Raw genomic sequence first — 22,386 nt, 5'->3', positions numbered from 1 at the left:
ATGGGTTTCTCTTTAGTATAAACAGAACAGATCTGAAAACAGCCCAGAGGAACAAGGGCTGTGACGGCATCACGTGCAATTATCTACATTTTCTATTCTAAACCTGAAGTTATCAAGCTATGTATTGATGATCAAACAGCACGATGATGCCAGTAACACTAAACACGATCATTCAGAGCTGGTATTTACATTACGTGCTTTCTCTGCACCATCAAGTAAAAGTGCTGTCCTACTATGGCTTAAAACTTGTGCACAGATTGATCAAAACAGAAATCTTATTAAGTACAGAAGTGAAGAAAAACCCAGGCTAAGTGTTGATTTTTTCTTAAGTGAAGAGGTATCTTCACTTACTTAAGCACAATGCCATCAAGGTTTTGTTTTTGTTTTGTTTTGTATCCGGGATTACATTCTGGTTTTGGCACTAAGGCATATCCCCAGCCTTCCTTTTTCTTTCTTTCTTTCTTTCTTTCTTTCTTTCTTTCTTTCTTTCTTTCTTTCTTTCTTTTCTTTTCTTTTCTTTTCTTTTCTTTTCTTTTCTTTCTTTCTTTCCCTTCTTTCTCTTCCTTCCTTCCTTCCTTTCTTCCTTCCTTCCTTCCTTCCTTTCTTGCTCTGTCTCTCTCTTTCTGTTTGAAATAGGCTCTTGCTAACTTGTGCAGCCTGGACTCAAATTTGCAATTCTCCTGCCTCAGCTTCCCAAAGTTCTGAGATTACAGGCGTGTACCACCATGTCTGGGTCACAGCATGAAGCTTTGCAGCATATATACATTGAGGAGGGGCTAACTCCAGCTAAATAATATGTATGTTACCTTATAGTTATTTCTGTGGTAATAAAATGCATAACAAGGCAGCGTTATGGAAGGGTGTAGTATCTAGAATATGTTACTACTTATAATACAGGTTTGTTAGGTAAAACATACAATATTCAAATTCAAACTTCACATAACAAATTTTATTCATTAAAAATATGTTCCACCCTTATACAAAAGACAAAGTAGTTTGTCTGAAATTCAAATGTAACTGGATATAAGTATTTTATGTACCACATCTGCCCATCTTAATGTTGTATAAGATACTATTACATATATACACATACATGTGTATTGTTTCTGACAATTTCTAAGTTTTAACAAAGTACATCCTCAACTTAGATTTAGGAATACTCGAGTTGTAAACTTTTGCGGGTGTACTGTATGAGACTCACTTTGTCAGAGACAAAGGAATGGGACTTAGACACGATTCTCCCAGAATGGACCTCGTTCATTAGTCGGGGGCTTATGGTATCCTTACAAGAATATCTGGGGTAGCAGGTGTTCTGCCACTGAAGAATGGTTTTGAAATTTAATCTGGAACAATGACTTCAGACAAGTAACAGCACAATTACAAACTGTCCGGCCCTTTAGAAAACGCAACTACCCACAAAGGACAAGGCGCAATCTTGTTTTGCAAAGCTGGAGTACAGTGGTATCTCGGTTTGTGAGCATTCTTTGGTTGCAAACCCTGCATCTGGAGATGTGAAGGAAGGAGACTTGGCTCTCTCTTCCACGGTAATGGAATCAATTCAGCTCATGGGCCGAGTCACCATTGTGACTCTGCTTCTTCAGTGAATCCACGTTTCAAAGCGACTCCCGAAGTCAGGCAGAGAACGGCCAGGCACTGCTCATTTATGAGAGCACGTGGCTGTCCGTTACAGTTACAGCGGCTTCTACTCCCAGACACACCTTCAAATGGAACCGACAGGGCAGTGCTGACAGGCAGCAAAGGTGCACAAGTAACCAAGGCCTTGGCGAATCCTGCAGTGTTCAAGTGACATCTAGGTAATCTTCCCCTTTGGATTCTATAGCTACCAGTTACTTTGTTCATGTCATTAGCAGCTTTGATTCCTCAGGAGTTCAACAAAGCATTCAGAATTATCCAACATGAAATTCTGATTTCATGATTTGCAAGCTAAAGGCAAACCAGTCAGTTACAAATCAAACCATGCGGGCCTGAAGAGCTCTGCGGCCAAGCACAGCGCTGCCTCGGGTCGGGGATGCTTTCCTTTGCCAACAGTTCGGTTTGCAAACAGAACCCTGGGGCAAAATCTTGCTTTTGTTTGCAAACTCAGCATCAGGAACAAACACCACTGCGACCATCTTTCCCACACAAACACAGATGTGGCCATCTTTTCCAAAACCATAGAGCAAATTCGTGAACCGAGGTACCACAGTGTATGTGATTAATAAAATAAACATGTATCTTTTAGAGCTTACTTCCAAAAAGCTAGTTCAGTTCACCTCTACGTTCTAATTGGAGTATCTCTGAAGAGGAGATAACTGATCAGCTGTACAATGGAACACTGCTCACTGTCCCGTTTCTTCTGATCTCCACTGAAAGGACTCTTGGATCGACAGCAGTGCCCTGACACATTATGGAGGTGGGTTATGATAGATCATATGATAGCTATATGTACAATAAATATTTATTTGGGACAAATAGTCACATTTATAAATCACTATGTCTAGGGGGCTGGGGATTTAGCTCAGCGGCAAAGCGCCTGCCTGGCAAGCGCAAGGTCATGAGTTCGGTTCCCGGTACCGGAGAAACCAAAAAAAAAAAAAAAAAGAACATCTACATAAATCACTATGTCTTAAGGCTTTTAACTACAATATTCGTTAATGTGTATACACCCACTCCCTGATATTTAATCAACCCGGCTCGTGTGTACAGAATACCAACAGAGTTCTATTTGAAAAGGTCCAGAGAAGATGCCTCCATTCTTCATTTAAAATATCTGTTAACTATTCATATATTTATATATAATTTATGCTTCTACTCCTTGAGCAAACTACAGAAACACCTAGTGAAAAGGACAGTTAAAATAAACACTTCAACAATAATTAGAAGGAGGAAAAAGAACATGGTCACAGAGCCTATAATCCTGCACTTAATCATTCAATTTAGCTTTAAGCTTCTTGACAGATGGGAAGAAAGGAAACCATGGTCAGTTGCATCATCCCTCTTGTCTGATGAAAAGAATAGATGAGATTTTGCCCTGAGCAACGAGCTTTCTCCTGTAATCAAAGCCTGTAAGACTGGGAGAACGTAATGCGCATGAAGCCAAAGGCCCCTGCTCAGCCGGAAGGAAAAGAGTCTTCAAATGTTGCCGGCTTCTCCCATACTCGTGCATACGTGATGAATGTAGGTGTTTGTACACAAGGCAATGGACCATGTAAAACACCACCTTTGTTTAATATTTAAACACATCCTGCAGCCAAAAGCCATGAGAGAGCTGTTGTAGGAGATGTGGGTTTGAGTACAGGGCACAGAAAGCTTCCCGGTAGTGTGTACATAAAATGTGCACATGCTCAGAGAAGCAGTGAAAAGGAAGGAACTGCGCCGACCTTGAGGAGGATCAAAATGAACCCCAGCTGACATCCACGGAGTCGCCTGTAGTAACACGAGATACTGACAACAATGGTAACAATGTAGTGTCTCTTCACCGAGTATTTAATACAGGAATCTGCATCAGCTTGTGAAAACACAACAAAAACATTAAAGAGATATGAACTATTACAATTTGCAGAAAACGAAACTGATGTTCAGACAGCAGGACCAGCTTTGCAAAGTTAATTAAATACTAAAAAAGAAGTTCCCTGGCCCATCTAACACAAAGACTCCTGTGACTTCCGCTAGCGCCAATGAGCTTTTTTGATTTAGTGATTGCAACACAGGGTGGGGGCAGCAGAGGCCACCAGGCTGTGGAAGGCAGCATGCTGTGGAATTTATTCTGCCTGGGTGCAGACAGCCAGAGGAGAAAGACCTTCTGCAGGGAACAGAGAGCGGTGTGCCCCTTACGTAGGCATGGAGCGAAGGCAAGCTTCCTTAGGCGGGGAGAGGCTACTAAACGCCTGCGGTCAAAGTTCTCTGGCAGTCTCGCACCTCAGCGGGCAGAGTCCTTGGAGGTCTGGTGTAAATTTTCAGTATCTGCAGATGTCCCCAGATGTCCTGGGACCTGCAAGATCCCTTGTCCTATCTTATGTCCTTTATGACATCCTGTGCTTGCCCGCGAAGGCTGAAGTGCTGAGCTGAGTTCCCCGCTGAGAGTAGCACCTCCGCTGGCAGGAAGGTGGGGGCTTGGAGTCGGGTCCGACGGGAGCCTCACAGTGACGTCATACAGCGCATTTCCAAAGTCTGTGGTGTACACGTATTGGTAAGACAAGTACCTGAGGTAGAGAAACACCAACTCCTCATCGCTACACTCTTCCTCCCGACCCGCTTCCCAGGTGCTTTCTGCTCGTAGCAAAGGAAAATTGGTCCCTCAGAACCAAAACTGACTCTGACTTGGTCTCTGTGCTGCCCCGGAGCATCGCCAGCCCAACTGTAGCACCCATGATGGAAAAGCAAAAAAAAATGCTGAAGAGTGAAAGGAAAGAGGAAATCAGATTTCTTCAGCATGAAGAAAGGGCATAATAAGGTGCTGTCTCTGTTGCTGGGTATTTCTCACGAAAGCAGCCGAAAGTCTCGGAGAAGCAGGGTCCAGGTCACCAAAACACTGACCCACAGACTCACGCTGGGCGTGGCGTGCTGGCGGGGCAGTCGACACGCAGGCGCCCAGGGCACTGGGTCTCCTCCCCTCATCCGATTCTCACAACATGCATTTTATTGAAATAAACAATTCTTAATTGGATTTGGAAGTACAAACAAACATTTGTAATATTAAAGACTGGGAGCTACTGCTTAAGATCTAAAATACTACTTATTTCACCCCCACATGTAATCACATAATAAGGAGTGGCGTAAGTTTTACAAAGGTATCTGAAATAAGTCATGTTGATGCACTATTGGCGTCAACTTCATCTCCCACACTGTTGCTTTAATTCAGAAGTCCTCGCCTTGAAATTTACAGTGAGTGCGGAGGATGCCTGCCTGATCCCTTGTTTGTGGGCTTCTCTTCAGTCCAGGTTTCCGTTGATTTTGGACATCAGTTATCCCAGCAGGAAGCCTTTTGTAACCGAAGTGCCTGGTCCCAAATACGACCCCAGGGATACTGAACACAGTGACAGTGAAAGGACTTCTACAGCTCAGTCTTCTCCCAGGAGAGAGGGGATAAACCCAGTTTCAAGCAGCTCAGAGCTAAATTCCAGATTTCTGTGTAAACAGCCTTCACTTTATATTCTCAAATACTGTATTAGTAAAGGGGTTAAATTGGGTGAGATGCATCTCTTAAAAAGGACATAACACAGAAGAACAGAACAGAGAACAAGCTAAATAATGAGTTGAAAAACTCATTTCTTCTCTCAGGAAAGAGTAGATGAATATGCGTAATATAAAACAGTAACTGGGGTATTCACCAGCTATTTTTCCTTTTTCTCTAGGGTATGGGGTGAGGAGGATTGACATGGAAAGCTCAGCCAATTTCTTTCCTCTGGAAATGTAATTGCACTTTTTCTCACAAGACTTTGTTTTTCAATGCATTATAATACATTGTGAAAGTTGCTTCTATTTCAGTTCCCACGTTACCAAATTAAGTCACACTAACATAATCAGACTTCCTTTCCAATCACACAAAAGATGTTTGATACCTTTGAAATCATAATATTTTCCTCAATTTAATTTGCTCCGCAGTGGCCTTGAATTTTACAACTCTTCAAGAACTTTAAAGCTACTGGAAGATGCAATTCTTCAGCACTCTCAGACTGAGCTACAAATTACAGCACAGCTGCCCACCTTCATTCAAATTCACAGAGCTTTCCACAGGACTATGGAGTGCTTCTGTAGGGAGACCTTGGCTTTTCTTGTATGGCTGTTTTTCCTGTGAGTTACAGAGCATAGCTCAAAACAATTTATGATCATCAATAAAAAATCCTTGACATTTTGAGAGTACTGAGAAAAGAAACATCAGCAAGTAGGGCCCTGCAAATCCCCGCCAGAGAATCTGATGTTCTGAACCTCCAGACATTCTCTTATAGGCATTTGGATACAAAACTACAGTGTGTTGAACATGGCACACAGTATGATTTTTCATTTGTGACTCCAAATGTCCACATCTCCAGCCTCTCGTTCTTGCCCCCACAAAGTCCAGGAGAGGGAAGAAACTTCTGGAATTAAGATTTAGGTTACTAAATTAATGAAATAACTATAAAACAGAATCTCAGGGATCACTCAAATGCACAGAATTTGTGGGCTGCCTCGGGACCAACATCTATGATTCTGTAGAAGAGAAGCACTGATGCTGTCATATCCTTTCACTTCCCTTGCAGGGGAAGAAATGGGCTTCTGTCATCTTCTATATGACTGGGTCACTTTCGCTCAGCACAAGGATTAAGAAAGAAGAATGCAACAGCAGAAGCAAAACAGACTTCAGAGTTATTACAATCTCAGTTCTGTAATCTATTTTCTCCAGGAAATAACTAATGCTCTTTATTTGAAGACCAAAAGCATTCAGGTCATAAACAATTTCAATCAAAGTGTGAAAATGTAAAATGTCTTACATTTCACCAATTGTGAACTGTAAGGCAGTGAAATTCCAAGGTGCCTGCAAATGCTCAGATTGCAGCTTTCACAGCTATATACAACTATATGTGTACTCGCATTTGCATGGAACACGAACACAATTTATCAGCATGGACATTCTAACTGGCCACTGCCTTTGGTTACTTGCTTAACATTTCACATATATTCACATTTTAGAAATGTTTAACATTATGTCTCAAAAGAGAAAGCACTTTTGCGAGCACAACTGATCTCATGGGATGCACAGATCGCGTGTGTGTAGAAGACACGTGATCTGGGAGGCTGTGTGGAACCAACGGAATTACACTATAGAACCATCAGGAAATGGAAGCCACACTTAGAAAAAACTAAGTTTGCTTACTGATAAAATTTCAGTTCTGTTTATTTAGGCAACTTAGAAATGTGTGATTTTTTTTCAGTAAGATGGTATTATTCATAGTTTTTCTTAAATGGGGGTCTAGCCAAAGACTTGTGTATAATTTCTATTGAGTATTAAAATAAGTCAGTGCCATTGAGACTAATATTATTCTCAATTTATTGGAAATTATTTTTTTTAAACTACACATTTAGTTAAAAGTTGGGCAACTAAAGTAGGAGTGGAGGAAACTTTTGCTGGACCCTTAACTGGTAGCTCTAAGACTCAAAGTGTCTTATTTCCAAGTGTGATGATTTCCATTTGCATCACGGCTCACAAGTTAATTCTAGACAACCTCAGACACTGATATACCCTCCTAAATGAAGTGGAATCACATGCAAATTGTAACTTTACAGTGTCTGTTTAAATATCAGCATATATATTTTCTGATCACTATATTAGCACTGGTTTAAACTGCATTTTCCTCACATTTTATAATTTATTTTAAAAGTAGAATTTATAATAGCTTTCCGGAATCTCAGGAATGATTGATATATAATGAGAAATACTTATACTGGGTGTTTCCTATTTTTGGCTTTAAAAATGTAGTTAACTGTACTACTATCTGTTCCATTTCTCCTAATAAATTCTAGCTGCAAAATATCAAAAGAAATAAAAACTGGTAGGAAATATAAAGTGGTGATTATCACACTGCAATGAAGAAAGCCACGGCTCAGTCAGTTTTACCATGAAGATCTTACTTTGTAAAATATTTGCGACTATTCACCTAAGTGGAAGCTCCACACGCTTCAGTGTCATCATCAGCTTGCCCACTTGCCTTCCATCCATTAATAGTTTATTCAGAGATTCATGTACAGCACGTTTTTTAAAGGAAAGAAAAGAAAATCAAAAACATGCAGTCTTGCAATAAAATGAAGATTTAATATTCCTAATTCTTTAAAATAGAAGAGAAATTGCAGACATCTTGAAAATGATGAGAGGAGATAGCCACAGGGAAAAATAGGAGTAAATAAAAGATAAAGGGATTCACAGATGAAGCTATAAAGCTAAACAAGTTGGTAAAGCAGCTGGCAGAATAGAGAGAAGAGGGGCAGATTAAAACAAGGCTATTTAGAGAAGAAAGCTACATTGAAACTACTGCAGCTCAGATGCATACGACATTAAAGAGAGGTCATGAGGAACCACACAAAATAAAATACAAAAAATAAATATGTTTAAAAAGTCAACAGGGAAGATACCAGTGGTAGAAAATGGAGCAACATTCCTGACAGAGCCTGAAAAGCTACAAAATCACTGAATAATGACTCTGAAATATAAAGATATGGAATGGTCAACAATAACATGTGTCATTCCCAGCTCAGCAGTGGGATGAAGGGTCAGCAGGAACCTGGTGATACCAAGCAGGTCGCCGTGGGATGGGCTCTGGGGGCTGGACACTGACCCAGATGTCCTGATATCCAACTAATGATGACAGGCCTTGAAGCAACGCCCAAACATTTTAAGAAAACAAATGAAAACATACTTAGTCAAGACTTCCTTTGATTCCCAAATGAAACACCCATGCGTTCTCAATCACACAAGAACTCAAGGATTAGAGTACTCCACTCTTCTGGATCAAAATATCTAATGAAAGTCCAACCAAAGTATGAATTTTTAAGGAAATGTACAAAGAAATAAATTCAGTAGTGGAGTAGCTACTATAAAAATAGTGCTGCTAGCATTTAATCCATCAAAACACAGAACAGGACTACACAATGGGAACTATGATTCTAAAACATAAGCCATAGGCTGGGCCTACCTGTAATCCCAGCACTCAGAAGGCTGAGGCAGGCGCATCACTGTGAGTTCAATCCCAGGCTGCGTTATAAAGTGAGTTCAAGGCTACCCTGAACTTCACAGTGAGCCTTGTCTCAAAAGGACAATTAATTAATTAATTAATGATGCCTTAATATACAAATCATAAATCTTAAGCATTGAGATGGTGATAAGAAACAAAATGGATTTATTTAAAATAGAATGCAGTCTTATTGCAAATGCACATTCATTATTTAAAACTGACTTTTGTGTCTGAATTTCATGAACAAATATACAGTAGGAGATAGACAACCTGAATATCGTGATACTAAATATAAACAAAAGGTATTGAGTTGTACAGATTTAGGAAGATTGAAATTCCCCCTCGGTTAACTACACCATTTGAACTTTAAATGAATGATTTTGAAAGGATTTTAAGGAAATGATTTTAAATGATTTTAAGGAAACAAGGAAAATTATTATTTTGTGCTATCAATTAACCACAAATAGATATTTTTGAGTTTGCAATTCTTAGTACAGTTTTCATTTTTATATGTTTATTTACATTTGATCTTTTATTCCTAAACTTCAGAATTGTATTTACATCCACAATTTGCATTATTACTCATAAACAGCCCAATGAATGCGGATCAAGTTTACTCAGTCTCAGTACACGTGACAGGCCATGACCCACAAGCGGAGGGAGTCTCGGTGTCTGTCCATCCCCAAGGGGGCGCCCAGGGTCACGGCCAGGGAAGGACTCCTGGTCATTCTCAGGAAAGCCTCAGCACTGCCCCCTACGGGAGAAACACTGATGCTAATTAAAGCAATTTTCCAATGTAGCAAACTTAGACTTCTTAGAATCTACTCAGGAAACTGTTATGATCAACATAACAGATCTGTTATGATCGTACAAATCTGTTATGATCAACATAACAGATCCACGACACACAGCACTGTAATTCTGACTGCTGATTCTCTTTAACTCTCGGCAATTACAAGCTCTCTCAATTAACCTGGTTTTTTCCCCACCAAAATGTCTTAGCATGAAACAGAGCAGACAGTTTGCAACTGCTCTTTTCAGCTGGTGCTTACAGAAAGCTTCACATTTTATCTTGCTAATTTTGACTGAATGCAATATTTTGTTCTTTTTTTAAAAAAAAAAATCTGTTTATTATACGTGTTGCCTGGATTTCACTGCTGTTGCCGCCACACACGCACAGTTTTCATGCCTGGCTTGAGAAAAGCAACAACTGCTTTCCAAATTCAGGTTTGTGTTATCCGCACTGCTCTGTTTTGATATTTGGATAATTTATTGGTTTCAAATTTTACAATCTGTTCACCTGAGTACTAAAAATGTTTTGTGTCAGAAGAATATACAAAGTTCCTTTATCTACTATCTTATAAAACTCTCTACTGATTTTAAAAAGTAGTATCATTTTCCTCTTCTATTTACTGACTTATTACCATTTTATTTGCCTATGTATATGTTGGGTCAGTACTGTAGGAAAGAAGAGACGTCTTCCTTTCTATCTTAAGGGCTTAGGTTCCTACAACAAAAACTCACAAAAGCAAACCACACAGATTTGAATATGTGTTATGTAACACAGGATACTTTATACAGGCACGAAAGGAGATGCCCCCAAGAAAACCAGGATAAACAGTGTACCTCTTGAGCTGGGCGTGGCAGAGAAGGACGCAGTTGTGTAGCAGTGTGAAGGCGGCCCTGGCAGCAAGCTAGAAGAAACTGACCACGGCCTCCTTGTTCCCACTCTTCTGGGCCCCCGGGACTGCATGGATCAGGTGCCCACCCCAACCCCCTGTGGGGAGCACACCGGTCCCAGGGGTCTCAGACTCTGCATGCAGGGTAGACAGTCCTGCTCTGAAGTTGGCTCCAGTTTAAAAAGCTTTAAATAATATAAGGCAGCATGTCCCAAACTCCGCAGTACAGTTCAGTAAAGACAGTTTGTGCTTTGATTCCAGATTTGGCCGCTAATGTCAAGATTATTTGCCCTAAGGGGTGCGGGTGTTGGGACTGAAGTGGCCAAGGCAGCAGTGGAGACGAGGCGGAGAACGAGCCCCTGCCCGACACTGGACCTGACATCTGCAGACGAACCGTATGTGGATTACAGCCACAGTAACTTTGGCCTTCTGAACCTGAGAGAAGGGGGCATCATTGCAGGCGTGACCGGGATAGTTGGGGAGAAAGCAGGGAAGCAACAGTTCATTTGGGCATTGTGGTTTGCACATATCCGTGAGACGCTGACAGGAAACAGCCAGTGAGCAATTTGATAAATGCTCTGGAGTTCCAAAAAGAGTTTGTAACATATACTACAATCTGGAATTATATCTGAAATCATGCAATCAGTGTGATGTCCCAGGCGAAAACACGGACTGTGCTCTAAATTTAGACAGAATTGCAGATACTGTAAAGACACAGGTACTGAAAAGGAGACTGAGAAGGAATCAGATAAAGAGCTGTGTCTTAGTTACTTTTTCTCATTGCTGAGACGAAATACCTGACACCCGAAGTTAGAGAAGGAATGATTTGTTCAGCTCGCAGCTTTTCAGCTAGCTTATCACCAGCTGGCTCCAAGGCAAGGAAGCACTGCAGAGGAGAATCAGTTCCTGGCGGGCAGAGGGCAGGAAGGCAGCAAAGCAGTGAGGTACAGAGGAAGCAAGCCAAGTGCCAAATAGTACCCCTTGTTCTGGCCCTTCTACCCTCTCAGGTTACCCATCCTTAGGACAGGGAGCATTCGCACTCAGGGTGGGGCCGGCGTAACCCCAGCATGTACCCTGAATCCGCTGCAGCAGCACACCCCTCATCCCAGCATCACAGAACCTAGATCAGCCACCTCCGAAAGCCCCACCCATGACCTCAGGAGGCTCTGGGGGGACATCTGGGCACGGCCATAACAACATGGGAGTGGGACATGAGGGAGTCCCAGGAAGGGTATGGAAGCAAAATTAAGAAATGCAAACAAATACCAATAAAAAAGAGCTCAGGAAAACTGAGAAAGCGGGGTTTCCTGAAAAATAAGAAGAGAAGAAGGGAATATAGGTGGTACGTTAAGGTGAGGCCAAAAGACTCGGTATAAACAGGAAGTGCTCATGAAGTATCCCGACACAGACTACTACAAAGGAGTTTTGTAGCAGTTGAAAAATGATAGAAACTCTGGCCAGCAAGTGTCGGTCAGGAGGAAGACCCAGCACTGGTCCACGCCTGACTTCTACAGATAAGACAGCAGAGAAACCCAGCAGAGCTACAGAACTACTGTAGCTCCTCTGTAGCTCTGCTGGGTTTCTCTGGCTGTTTATAGGTAGAAGGTACTGGACTCTGTTTGCAAGGGGGCGAGAAAGCGAGAAAGTGAGAAAAATAAACTTAGGGGAGGGGATAGCAGGGGAATAAACACCTGTTCAGGCTGGGCGGGATGTGGAAAGCCATGGGGTTGGCAACAGAAGGAGGAGTGTTAACGCGGCCTTTTCGACAGCTCACCAGTCCCGCTGGCCACTGCCCGCAGCGTCTACAGCCCTTTCGCACGTGTAATGAAGACTGGTGCAAAAGTCTACTTGTGTAGCTTTGAAAAAATACATGCAATGCATAGTGCGTTTGAATATTCCCTATACTGTAACCTCCCTCTCTCTGTCACTGTCTCTCTCGCTCTCCCCACAATAAATTTAAGCCACAAAACTCTTGAAAGTACTGTATCTCTCCGTTTACTGACTTTCGGCTGCAACATCCACTGTCAGTGTCATTTGGGTTCCGTTCAGTAGCCTTTCTGGTTTGAGAATGGCATCTCTCCACGGAAATAGGGTGTCAGGTTTTCTGAGTGGCTCCCAGTGTTCAAGGCAACTCCACCAGGAGCGAAGCCCACGGCCAACTCAACGGTCTGCGTCTCTTACTTGGCTTCTTTCCTGAAAGCCCAGATGCACTCTAGCATCTACTGGAGAAAACTGCTCACAGAGAAAAGCTTTCAGACAACATCATCTACTGCTGGTACAGGCTCTCCATCCCGTAGCAATGTCAGCAGTACCACTCACATATCCGTAACTCCACTAAATTGAAATTATTCCAGCACCTGAGGCTACTCTCAATGCAAAAACTGTCTCTGGGAATACAATTATTGCCCCAGGGTTCCATCCTCAAGAATCTCCAGAAAATGGAAATATTTATTAATTTCTGTAGTCTAATTTCTTGGGAGAAGTCCAGGAGATAGTGCCCATTTTAAAAAATATTTTGAAGTCCCTCCAAAGTGTTAGGAATGTATATATAAATATAATATCATATTGCATATAATATTTTATAATATATTATAATATACCAATAAGATATAATTATATAATAATATATTAACATATATCATAACATTGTATTATGACATAATATTATACATTATAATTTCAAAACAGTTTTTTGGAGATATAAATGTATGTAGCAACAGAGTTCTCCAAGGTTCAACCTGACCTCTGATGCTATAGATGTGAAATTGGCAAATTATTAAGAATTTCTTTCCAAGTGTTCATTTACTAAGGGCCAACTATTTGCTAAAGAACAGAAATATATGGACAAGAGACCACAATTAAATGGAGATGAGGCTAAGGTAGGGACAGAGACTCCCAAACAAAGTGTTTCTGCTCTCACGGAGAGGAGGATTAGGTCAGAGATGGTGAGCCCTTTTCTTCAGAAACAGGTAATTTGGAAATTAGCTTTAGGGCCCCAGTGGTGAAAACTCCCTAGGACTAGGAAGCATGCAGATCACCCACGTCTGGTAAAACACCCTGCACATCCAGCTCCACGACATCTGAGTTTGGACAGAACAGCGGCAACAGCGCCTGACAGAGAGGAGCTGGCGAGCTCCCTTGAATGGGTGCGGATCCCTTGAGGGATTGTGAGCTTGTGTGGCCTTCTGACACAAACCTAGGCTTCCTAGAAACACTTTCCTTGGAAGACAGGGAGTGTCTGTGGGAGTGCGGTGCCGATTCCTGAGCACCAAAGAGATAAATACGCTGGTGGAGACCACAGAGCCAAGAGATATTTAGATAGAGAAACTAACATTCAAAGAGACTGTTATTTGGCCAAAACTGCATAACAAGTTGTTGACAGATCCAAAATTTGAACTAGATTTGCATAACTCTAGGCCCAGTGCTTCGGGTTAACTTTGCCACAGCTGTGGATAGACACGTAAAAATGCGGTTCCAACAAATGTTGCATTATCTCTTCAATAATATTGACAGCAATGTTTACAAGTAAAAACAGATGGTCCAACACTACAAGTAGTATGGTTAATTTAAGAAAATCACATACGGGGTATTATCTGGCAGGTACTGCACTAGATTAAGGTTTGCTTGGTAATGCATTAGACATACTTTCCCCTGAAGAGTTTACATTCCAGTGGTGAAGACCTAAAAAATGTACACACTGACAATTACACGGGTATTAGTGGATCAGTCAAAGCCAAGAGGAAATTTGCAAGAGAGAGAAAAGATTCCTAAGCAGAGATTATCAAAAGGTCTGAAGGTGAATAAAAGGATATCGTGTGAGGGGTACTTGAAGTCATTTACTCTATATTGGCTTAGACTCTCAGAAGAACGGTAATACTGTCTGAGGAGATGTTATAGAGAGAATTTCAGAAAGGGTCAGTGGGCCACATCATGTCGGCTCTGGCCCACCCTCAGGACATGCTAAGTGAAACTGAAGATTTAAACACCACAGTGAAATGGATGGAAGCTTAAAGCATAATTTCATAGACTAAGCGTGTCCTCAAAATGCAGGAATTTACAGCATGCATACTATTTTCATCTTTTTCTTTGGTGGTTCAGAAACTCATACAGGAAGCTCTCATATTCACCTACACAAGCGTGGCCAACATTTGTAATAAGACGCAGCTCAAGTGACAGAGAAGTTAATGAAATCTGCATTGAAAAGCTTCTTTGGGCAGCTGTCACTTGGCCCCAGCTGGTGGCAGTAATCCTGGCCAGGTGGATACCCGTGAGGCCGAGGCCGAGCACACTGCGCGGCTGGGGTCATCGCACATGAGCAGCAATTCCAGCCTCAATAATTCGGCCCCATTTCCATAATCTCAGTCCCAAGACACTTAGTAGCAGGCTCACCTTAAAAATACTGAAATCCACATCCCACCTTCCACTTCCTGCCTAAGCAGGACCTTGAGGCCAAGGGAAGAAATGGACCCAGCCCTCTGTATCTACATCTGCATTAGTATAGGAAATAGGAGCAGTGTCTCACCACAGGGGCTTGGTTCTACTGTCATGGATTATCCTTATCTTGGCGTTAATTAAAATAGAAAGTGTGGCCAGAGAGATCATTAGAAGACAGCAAAACTTACTGCACGTGAAGCCAATGCTTTTGGCTAAGTAATTAATGGTTAACTATTTTTGCTTCTGCTTTTAAATATGAGTCACAAAAAGCACAGGTTAAATGCAGAATAACTAACAACAAAGTTCGTATTTATTGCCACCTACTCCGGTGTGCTGTGGCACTCTGGCCATGGGCTCCTACATGTATGTACGCACGCACCATAACTTAGCCCACCTCCTTTCCATGAAGCTGGTTTCCTAGAAATTTTGGGTGAATCAGTTTGGTATAGTGTCTCATTTTAATCTCTCTTAATGTACAAAATAGATTCCCAAGACTCTTAAAAGAAGCAGGAGTAAAAATCTGATCATTCATCTGCATAGCAAAAATGTTGCAAAAGCCTTAAAATATGCAAGCACTTCAACTAAAGCTGGAAACTAGAAAGACTAAATCAAGCAAGAGCCTAAAATCGTTCTGGTGATGTATCAAATTCACTTGCATATTCATTAAGATAAAAACCAATTTTTTCGTGTCCAGAACCAAGTTACACTGTAGAACGGCGTTCATTTTTGTATATTATAGCGAAAATAAATACAGTGCTTTCCCAGTTCATGTTCTGACGGGTTTGGTGCTGCAAGTGGGGTGAAGGTGCAACCTCACGAAATGGTCACGGACGGGTGAAATAATGCCTGCGCCTGTTTATTCACATTTACACCATTTACAAAATGTGGTCATTTTAAATCGATGTTTCAAAATATGACTTGGCAAGGTGATTTTAAAATTTGTACAATCAAAGCTATTTTGAAGAAATAAGTTAGCATGACTGACACTCAATAACATTAAACTTTTCTGGGGGAAAAAAAGAAACCTCTGCCTTCTAATTTATTTTCTCTGAGCAGCTAAAATTAAAGGGGCCTCTGGAAATGTTTTATTTACTGGCCAATTTCTAGACATCTGTACTCAGCCTGTGCAGGAAGGAGCTGGCACTAATAAGCCATACATAAAGATCCCAGTTATTAAAATACAAATTAGGCACCTCTTACGTTTATACATGTGTAAGTACAATTAATACTGCAGGCGGAGTTGGAAATGAAATTGCCTTAGTTAACCAACCATTGCAATGCAATCAAATGAGATATCAAATGCATTGGAAAAGATTTATTTGGTAGAAATCATAGCAATTATTTAATGTGGAACAGTTAGTTTTCCTGGCTGTTTTTCTCCCACCTGCCCTTAACAAAATAATTTGTCCAGCGCGAGTGACATGAAACATCACCTTTAACACCCACAAGTTGCAGGGTGACCTGACAGCAGCTGAAGGCATCGCTTGTTTACAAATATTGGTTTGAGCTTGTAAATGCATGACCGCATAAATCTTAATCCATTTAGCGTGCATGGCCTTTGTTCCCTGGATTGTATATTCAGTGGGGAATTGAAGGGAGCTGAGGGAGGGTATGAATTACACGAGCCCTTTGTTGTGCCAGCATATTAGTGTTCTGCCTTTTGTTCTTGCTGTTTATGCGATTCCTCCGCATTACACAGTGGGGAATGTTAATCAACATTTGCCCAAGTGATGTTAATGAAACTTGCCCACTTACACTTGAGAGAAGCAGAAGAATATTGTATTTCTTTTTGAAACGTTAATGTATCTTTTAGGAAATTATTTCTGACTTCTAAATCATCTTAGTGTTAAATTATTAAAGGATGGCATGAAGGGTCTACTGCATGGGTGAAAACAGTTAAACATCATAACGAATAAAAAGGATTAAAAAATTAAAATGGAGAACCTCCTCAGAAGGCTGCAGCATTGAACATGAAATTAAACATTTGTAAATGTTGGTTAAAATACTGGTAAAGTGCTCGCTTCAGCAGCACATACGCTCAAACACTAACAAAATTTTCAACTGCTCTGTGTGCTCTCGCAGTGTAAGGACAGAATCAGTGTGTGTGATTTTTAATTTCCAGCCACCAATCTGAATTGCCTGTAGCCTTGAAGGATTTACTTATCCACGTCTACACACTAAAGCACCATCTACATTATCAGCGGTGGGCAAAAGGAAAATTGTGTCTGACTTGGGTCTTTTTCCTTTTATTCAGGTTCTGTTCTCCAGGCATAAAATCACCACCATTCCAGTGTTCAGCAGGCCACGGTATTTCCAAGGGAAGGGATACCGGAAGACATCGATGGCTGGCACGGGCAGCAATGGAAAGGACCAACTCTGAACGTGCAGAGGGGGACAGACCTGTGTCCCATGAACACCCGGGCTCCCGCAGGCACACTGGAGAACGGACTGACAGGCTTGACGGTGGCCGCCTCTCTTTCCTGTAATGTCTGCTTTTGCTGTCCATCAATACAGTCATAAGTTCCAACTGAACTGAAATAAGCTACGGGCGTACTGAAAACAGCATCTGTCCAAGACTTCTCCCACACGGTGACCACTATCTGCTAAGAACACGTAACATTTACCGGGAGACGGTTTGTTTCCTAGCAATGGCTTTCGCGTGCTCTTGGTGGGGCTGATTTGTCATCTTGCTAACTTTTTCTGGCAGGGCTGCAACTTTCACGGGGACACTGAGACAGTCTATAACCGGGGCCCCACGTCATGGTAAACTCTTCACGTTTGGAAAGCTCAGAAATAAGAACACAGCTTAACACTGCTGCTGCATGACAGTTTAACTGACCTTTTTTAAAATTTGGAAATAAAGGAAATAAAATGAGAGTGTCTTACAACGCTGATGGCTTGGATTCAATAAAACATGCTAACAGCGAACGTGCAGTAAGCGTGGTGTTATGGGTAAGGCTCACGCATTCCTGCTTTAAGGAGAAAAACGTCACTGCCAAAACGTCGCGTCAGTGTCGGTGAGCACCGAACAAAAGGGCCTGCAGCATGTCTGGGAAAAAACATGAAGCCAGGGGAGTGACAAATGAGGGAAAGAAAACATTCTCAGTGATGTAAAACGCGTGCGTGCAACCCTGCTTTCCAAGCTCTCTTTTTCTAATAACTACTTGAAATACCACCAGATGATATGAATAAAAACCAGGTTCTCAGAAGTGTATAATTTATATATGACAGAAGCTGGTTTTACGTACTTTAATGATTTTTTGAGTTTCCTAATAAAGGATTCAAACTAAATGAGCACCAACTGTGCTAACCCAACTCAAGGTAGAATGCGTCTAGCTTTCCACGTAGTACACTGTCCACTGCCCCTGCCTTTGCCTCTTGTCAGCAGGGAGGACGGAAGAGGGATTTCTACTTAATATTAATGAAATATTTATGGGGATAAGTGTTTTCTATTTTGTCTATTTGAGAAATCTCAAATTTATTTGCATTTCAACTAAAACCAAATACCACAACCCCCCCATCACTGTATGAGCTAACAATCTGTCCTCAGTGCTCATGGAGCTGTTTTTTGTTTTGTTTTTTTTTTTTAATCAGTCACTGACTTTTTCTTTATTACAGGTGACAAATTCATCTTTATTAACCTAACCATGATAAGCAGGTGTGGGCAAAGCTAGTATCTATCTACCTGATACCAATGACTCAAGCAATGGATCAACTTACAAATTCATAGGAATCAAGTAGTTTCTACTTGGTAGATTACTTAAGACATTATAAATTAGTGGGAAAGAGAAAAAAATAGTATCAGAAACTTCAAGCCTGGTAGATTTAATAAATACCATCAGTGAATAAAATATCATTCAGTGTGTTTTCCTTTGATATAAAACGAAACCAAAACAAAAGTTTTAACTCCTGAACCTCTGTTTAGTGTTCTATTAAAGCACAGCTTTAAATCTGGCACGTTTGATAGGACATAACAAATTACAGTCAAGCTGTCACTCACATGCTAAGACTATTTTAATTAAGGAGCGGATTTAAGGGAAACTCACATCCCTAAAATGAAATGTATGGAATTTTTCAATGATCAGAAATTAAAGCATTTCCCACTGTAAAAGAAATACCCCAAATATGTAACAGAAGTCCGTTAGCTGACGCTAAGGACAGAAGAGGGAAGGCAGGTAGGCAGCAGCAAGCCTGAGCTCACCACAGATGCATTTCTGTTATTTGTATAAGGAAACCAGTGCCCTTCGTCCACAAAACACGTTTACAGAAATAAAAGCAGGAGCTAATGCCAACTGGCATTTCTAAAAGGGGGCCAGAGCAGAGCAAGGATCCTTCCAGCCAAGTGAAGCAAATTACATTTTAAAAGGTTTATTATACTCCTTCTCACTCTAGTCACACTGCCCCAACAAAGCAATCATGAGATGCACATGGCTTCTAAGAAACTCAAAGTGCACCCACACTTTTCAACCAAGGTATTCCTGACATCTACAAAGATTATGCAGATGTTGCAATTTAATTCTATTTTAATGGATTTTATAAAAACCTACATGAATGGGAGAATATTTTAAAGGACTTTTTTTTCTTTTTTTAATATAGAACATGAACAAGAATGTTTCTCCTACCATAATTGCCCTGGATTACCTAAAAGTAATTAAAGAAAAAAAGAACAAAGCAATGCTGATTTGGGGTCGTGTTAACACCATAAGACGCCATCGCTACAGAGTATCTCAACGTGAACATAGTTATCCACACATAAAAGTCAATGGACATCAATCAAGAGGGGTGAAAGTATCCTTACTGCGAAGTCCTCTCGCCACTGGTGGGCTGCTTGCACTTTCTCCGCTTTCAAAGCCAGACGCTGGAAAAGAAAAAGAACCATAAATCTTACCATTCAAATGACTACATGAACACATAATTGTTACACAAAGTGCTTGGCTTTTCTAATCCATCCTCAGGGCACAAAAAGCAAAAGACACTGATTTTGTACGATTTATCGACTCTAAATCTTTTAGCAATCTAACTACTGAAGTCGATGCACATGTATTCACTCATTAGAGAAACAACATGGATTCTCCTTAAAACCACCGACCTCACTCCCTCTTTGTCACCAGTAACACCCTCTAGGAGCGCCTTCCTGCAAGTGACTAAAGTTTTAATCTGGACAGTTTGCAGAGTCCTGCTCTGTATAACACGTTTCAGAAGGAGGAAAGGAAGGGGCGCGGAGAGATGAAGGAAGACGTGCTAAGCTCTACGCTCAGCGCCTCTTAGTAGCGTACTTAGTTTTTACCAAATTCATGGAAACACAATTTGCTTTTCGCAAGCGCATTTGTTTTTCCCGGAGGTCATCTAAGAGTAAACTCAGAATGTGCACACCTAGCAATGGCTTGTTTTCTCCTCCCCTAGCATGCTCACGTAGGCAGAGAATTCCAGCCGCCTCATTTTCCTTGGACACTCACCAGATGCTGGTCACACACGTCCTGGTCAGTCAACTAGCCACTTTTTGGAGATATATTTTCCCCCCTTCCCCCCAAATTTTTTTTTCCTTGTCCTTCTGAGCTTCACATTAATGTTCCCATGTGATGAGCTTTCACAAGAGCCAAAAATAGCTAGCAAATAAGGGCGGCATCAAGAAGCAAAATCCTTGAGTTCAAATACCAGCCCTCGCTACCCGCGCAATGAGCAACCTTGGGCAAGGTGAAGTCTCACGTCCATTCTTTGACGTGAACAATGTGAAAGCTTGCTTCATGGGTCATCAAAGGATTAAAGACATTATTATACATAAAGGGCATTGACCAACGCCTGGAACACTTGGAAAAGTGATTTCTGTTGTGGCTGTGTCTGTCTACACACCTGGAACTCAGAATAGGCCAAACAATAAATGTAAATGTATTGAAGTTTCCCTCACAAAGAGTCACAAATTATCAGCTTAGGTTTCAGGAGCATGCAGGTGTCAGAGCAGTCTGCTGGTGCCTATGGTTCGTGACCATTCACTAAGCACTATCCTCTGTGCCTGCTCTTCTGTGGAGATCCAGTCCACACCGGATAATGCAAACATCCCTTTAGGCCAGCTTTTACATTAGTCTATTGCTTTCTGTGCTTAAAATTTAATTCCATAATCTGTTCCTTTTTAAAGATACTCTGTAAGTATTACCACTGATAATAGAATGTTGTCTAACAGAAGACTGAACCTATTTAAGCTGAAGATTGCAATTATTTTTTAATCTTTCCATGCAATTCATACATATTCCCTAGAAAAACTGAAGGAACAAAAATTTGAAGAGAGAAAAACTTTTATTCTGCTCCATTATTATGTGTCATCCCAAAACTAGAGCATTAGGCACAAAGTGTTAAGAATTCCTCTGTTAAATTTAAAGACTAATTCTCCACAGTATGCTTAGATGGCAGTGGTCTCATCTATCAGTTGTGAGACAGAAATGAAGTATAATGGGCTAAGAAATGTGAGAAACTGTACCAGTGGAGAGGAAGTTTAACAAGGGTCTCCATCCCTACAAAAATCTAAACAGATCAAAGCCAAAAGACATATGTAAACTTTCAGCAATACTATATTATAATAAATTTGCATACTCAAATTTAAATTAAAATGTAGTCAAAAGTGATGAAAATGAGCCAGGCAAAGTGGTGATGCCTGTAATCCCACCACTGAGGGAAGCTGAGGCAGAGGATTGCAAGAAAGAAAGAAAAAGAGAGAGAGGTAGAGAGAGAGAGAGGAGAGAGGGAAAGAGGGGGGGAGGGAGGTAAGGAAAGGAAGGAAGGAAGGAAGGAAGGAAGGAAGGAAGGAAGGAAGGAAGGAAGGAAGGAAAGAAGGGAGGAAGATCAGTCTGAGAGTGTAGTTCAAGGAGAAGGTCCTGGGTTCAAACCATAGTATGGAAAAACAAAAAAGGAAGAAAGAGTTCCAATGGATAAAAAGGAAGAAAAGGAGAAGGAAGTTACAAGGCAAATGGAAGCAATTTCTCTGTAGGAAAATCTCTGCATGGAAAGATAAAGGCAGAATGGGACATAAGCATGAAAGGGCATTCTTGACAAAATTTGGAATGTACCTCGTCCTTCATTTATATAACAAAGTTTCAAGTGTAAGGGGCAAAAGAAAAGTTTAACAGTTTTGGAAATTTAAACAAAATACTATTTTTTAAAGAATAAGAAACAGAAGAACTGCAAGGGCATTTGAGTCTTGGGGAGGAACCCCAAAGCTCTCCCTTCACACCCACAGTGAAGGATGCTTCCCAGCCAGCAAGCCTCCTCGCATCAGCTTCGCTGGGCTCATCCCTGAGCTCTTCAGCCCTGCAGAGAGTGGAGGCCGAGCCGCCACTCCACTGACAGTCCCATCAGAGCGCATGCGCAGAAGGCATGCCAAGCTGACTAAGCCGCCATGGCAGCAAGCGTGAGTTAACCACTTCCACAGAAACAGGAAATAATGCCAACACACTGCAAGACCACACCCCTGAGGGAGACAGTCCAAATCCGCTTTATTTCTAATCTAGTTTACACACTAATTGTACAAAGTAAATGCCACATGTGGCAAGATTCTGAGAATTTTAGAAAGCTAGGGA

At 41.2% G+C, this 22,386-nt stretch overlaps 1 protein-coding gene across 4 annotated transcripts in view; it reads right to left on the bottom strand.

Annotated features, from left to right (window-relative positions):
* Nucleotides 1-22,386, bottom strand: part of Cacna2d1 (calcium channel, voltage-dependent, alpha 2/delta subunit 1) — a 419,185-nt gene that overhangs the window by 174,327 nt on the left and 222,472 nt on the right. For all 4 annotated transcript variants that reach the window (XM_013510508.1, XM_013510509.1, XM_005377191.2 and 1 more), the window contains exon 4: nt 19,617-19,676. In XM_013510508.1, coding sequence (XP_013365962.1) covers nt 19,617-19,676 — 60 coding nt within the window. The remainder of the gene's footprint in view (nt 1-19,616; nt 19,677-22,386) is intronic.

This window comes from Chinchilla lanigera, unplaced genomic scaffold (assembly GCF_000276665.1).
Source record: "Chinchilla lanigera isolate Chin_1 unplaced genomic scaffold, ChiLan1.0 scaffold00009, whole genome shotgun sequence".
Classification (NCBI taxonomy): Eukaryota; Metazoa; Chordata; class Mammalia; order Rodentia; family Chinchillidae; genus Chinchilla; species Chinchilla lanigera.
The sequence above is the reverse complement of the archived record's forward strand: the minus strand, read 5'-3'. Positions and strand labels throughout refer to the sequence as shown.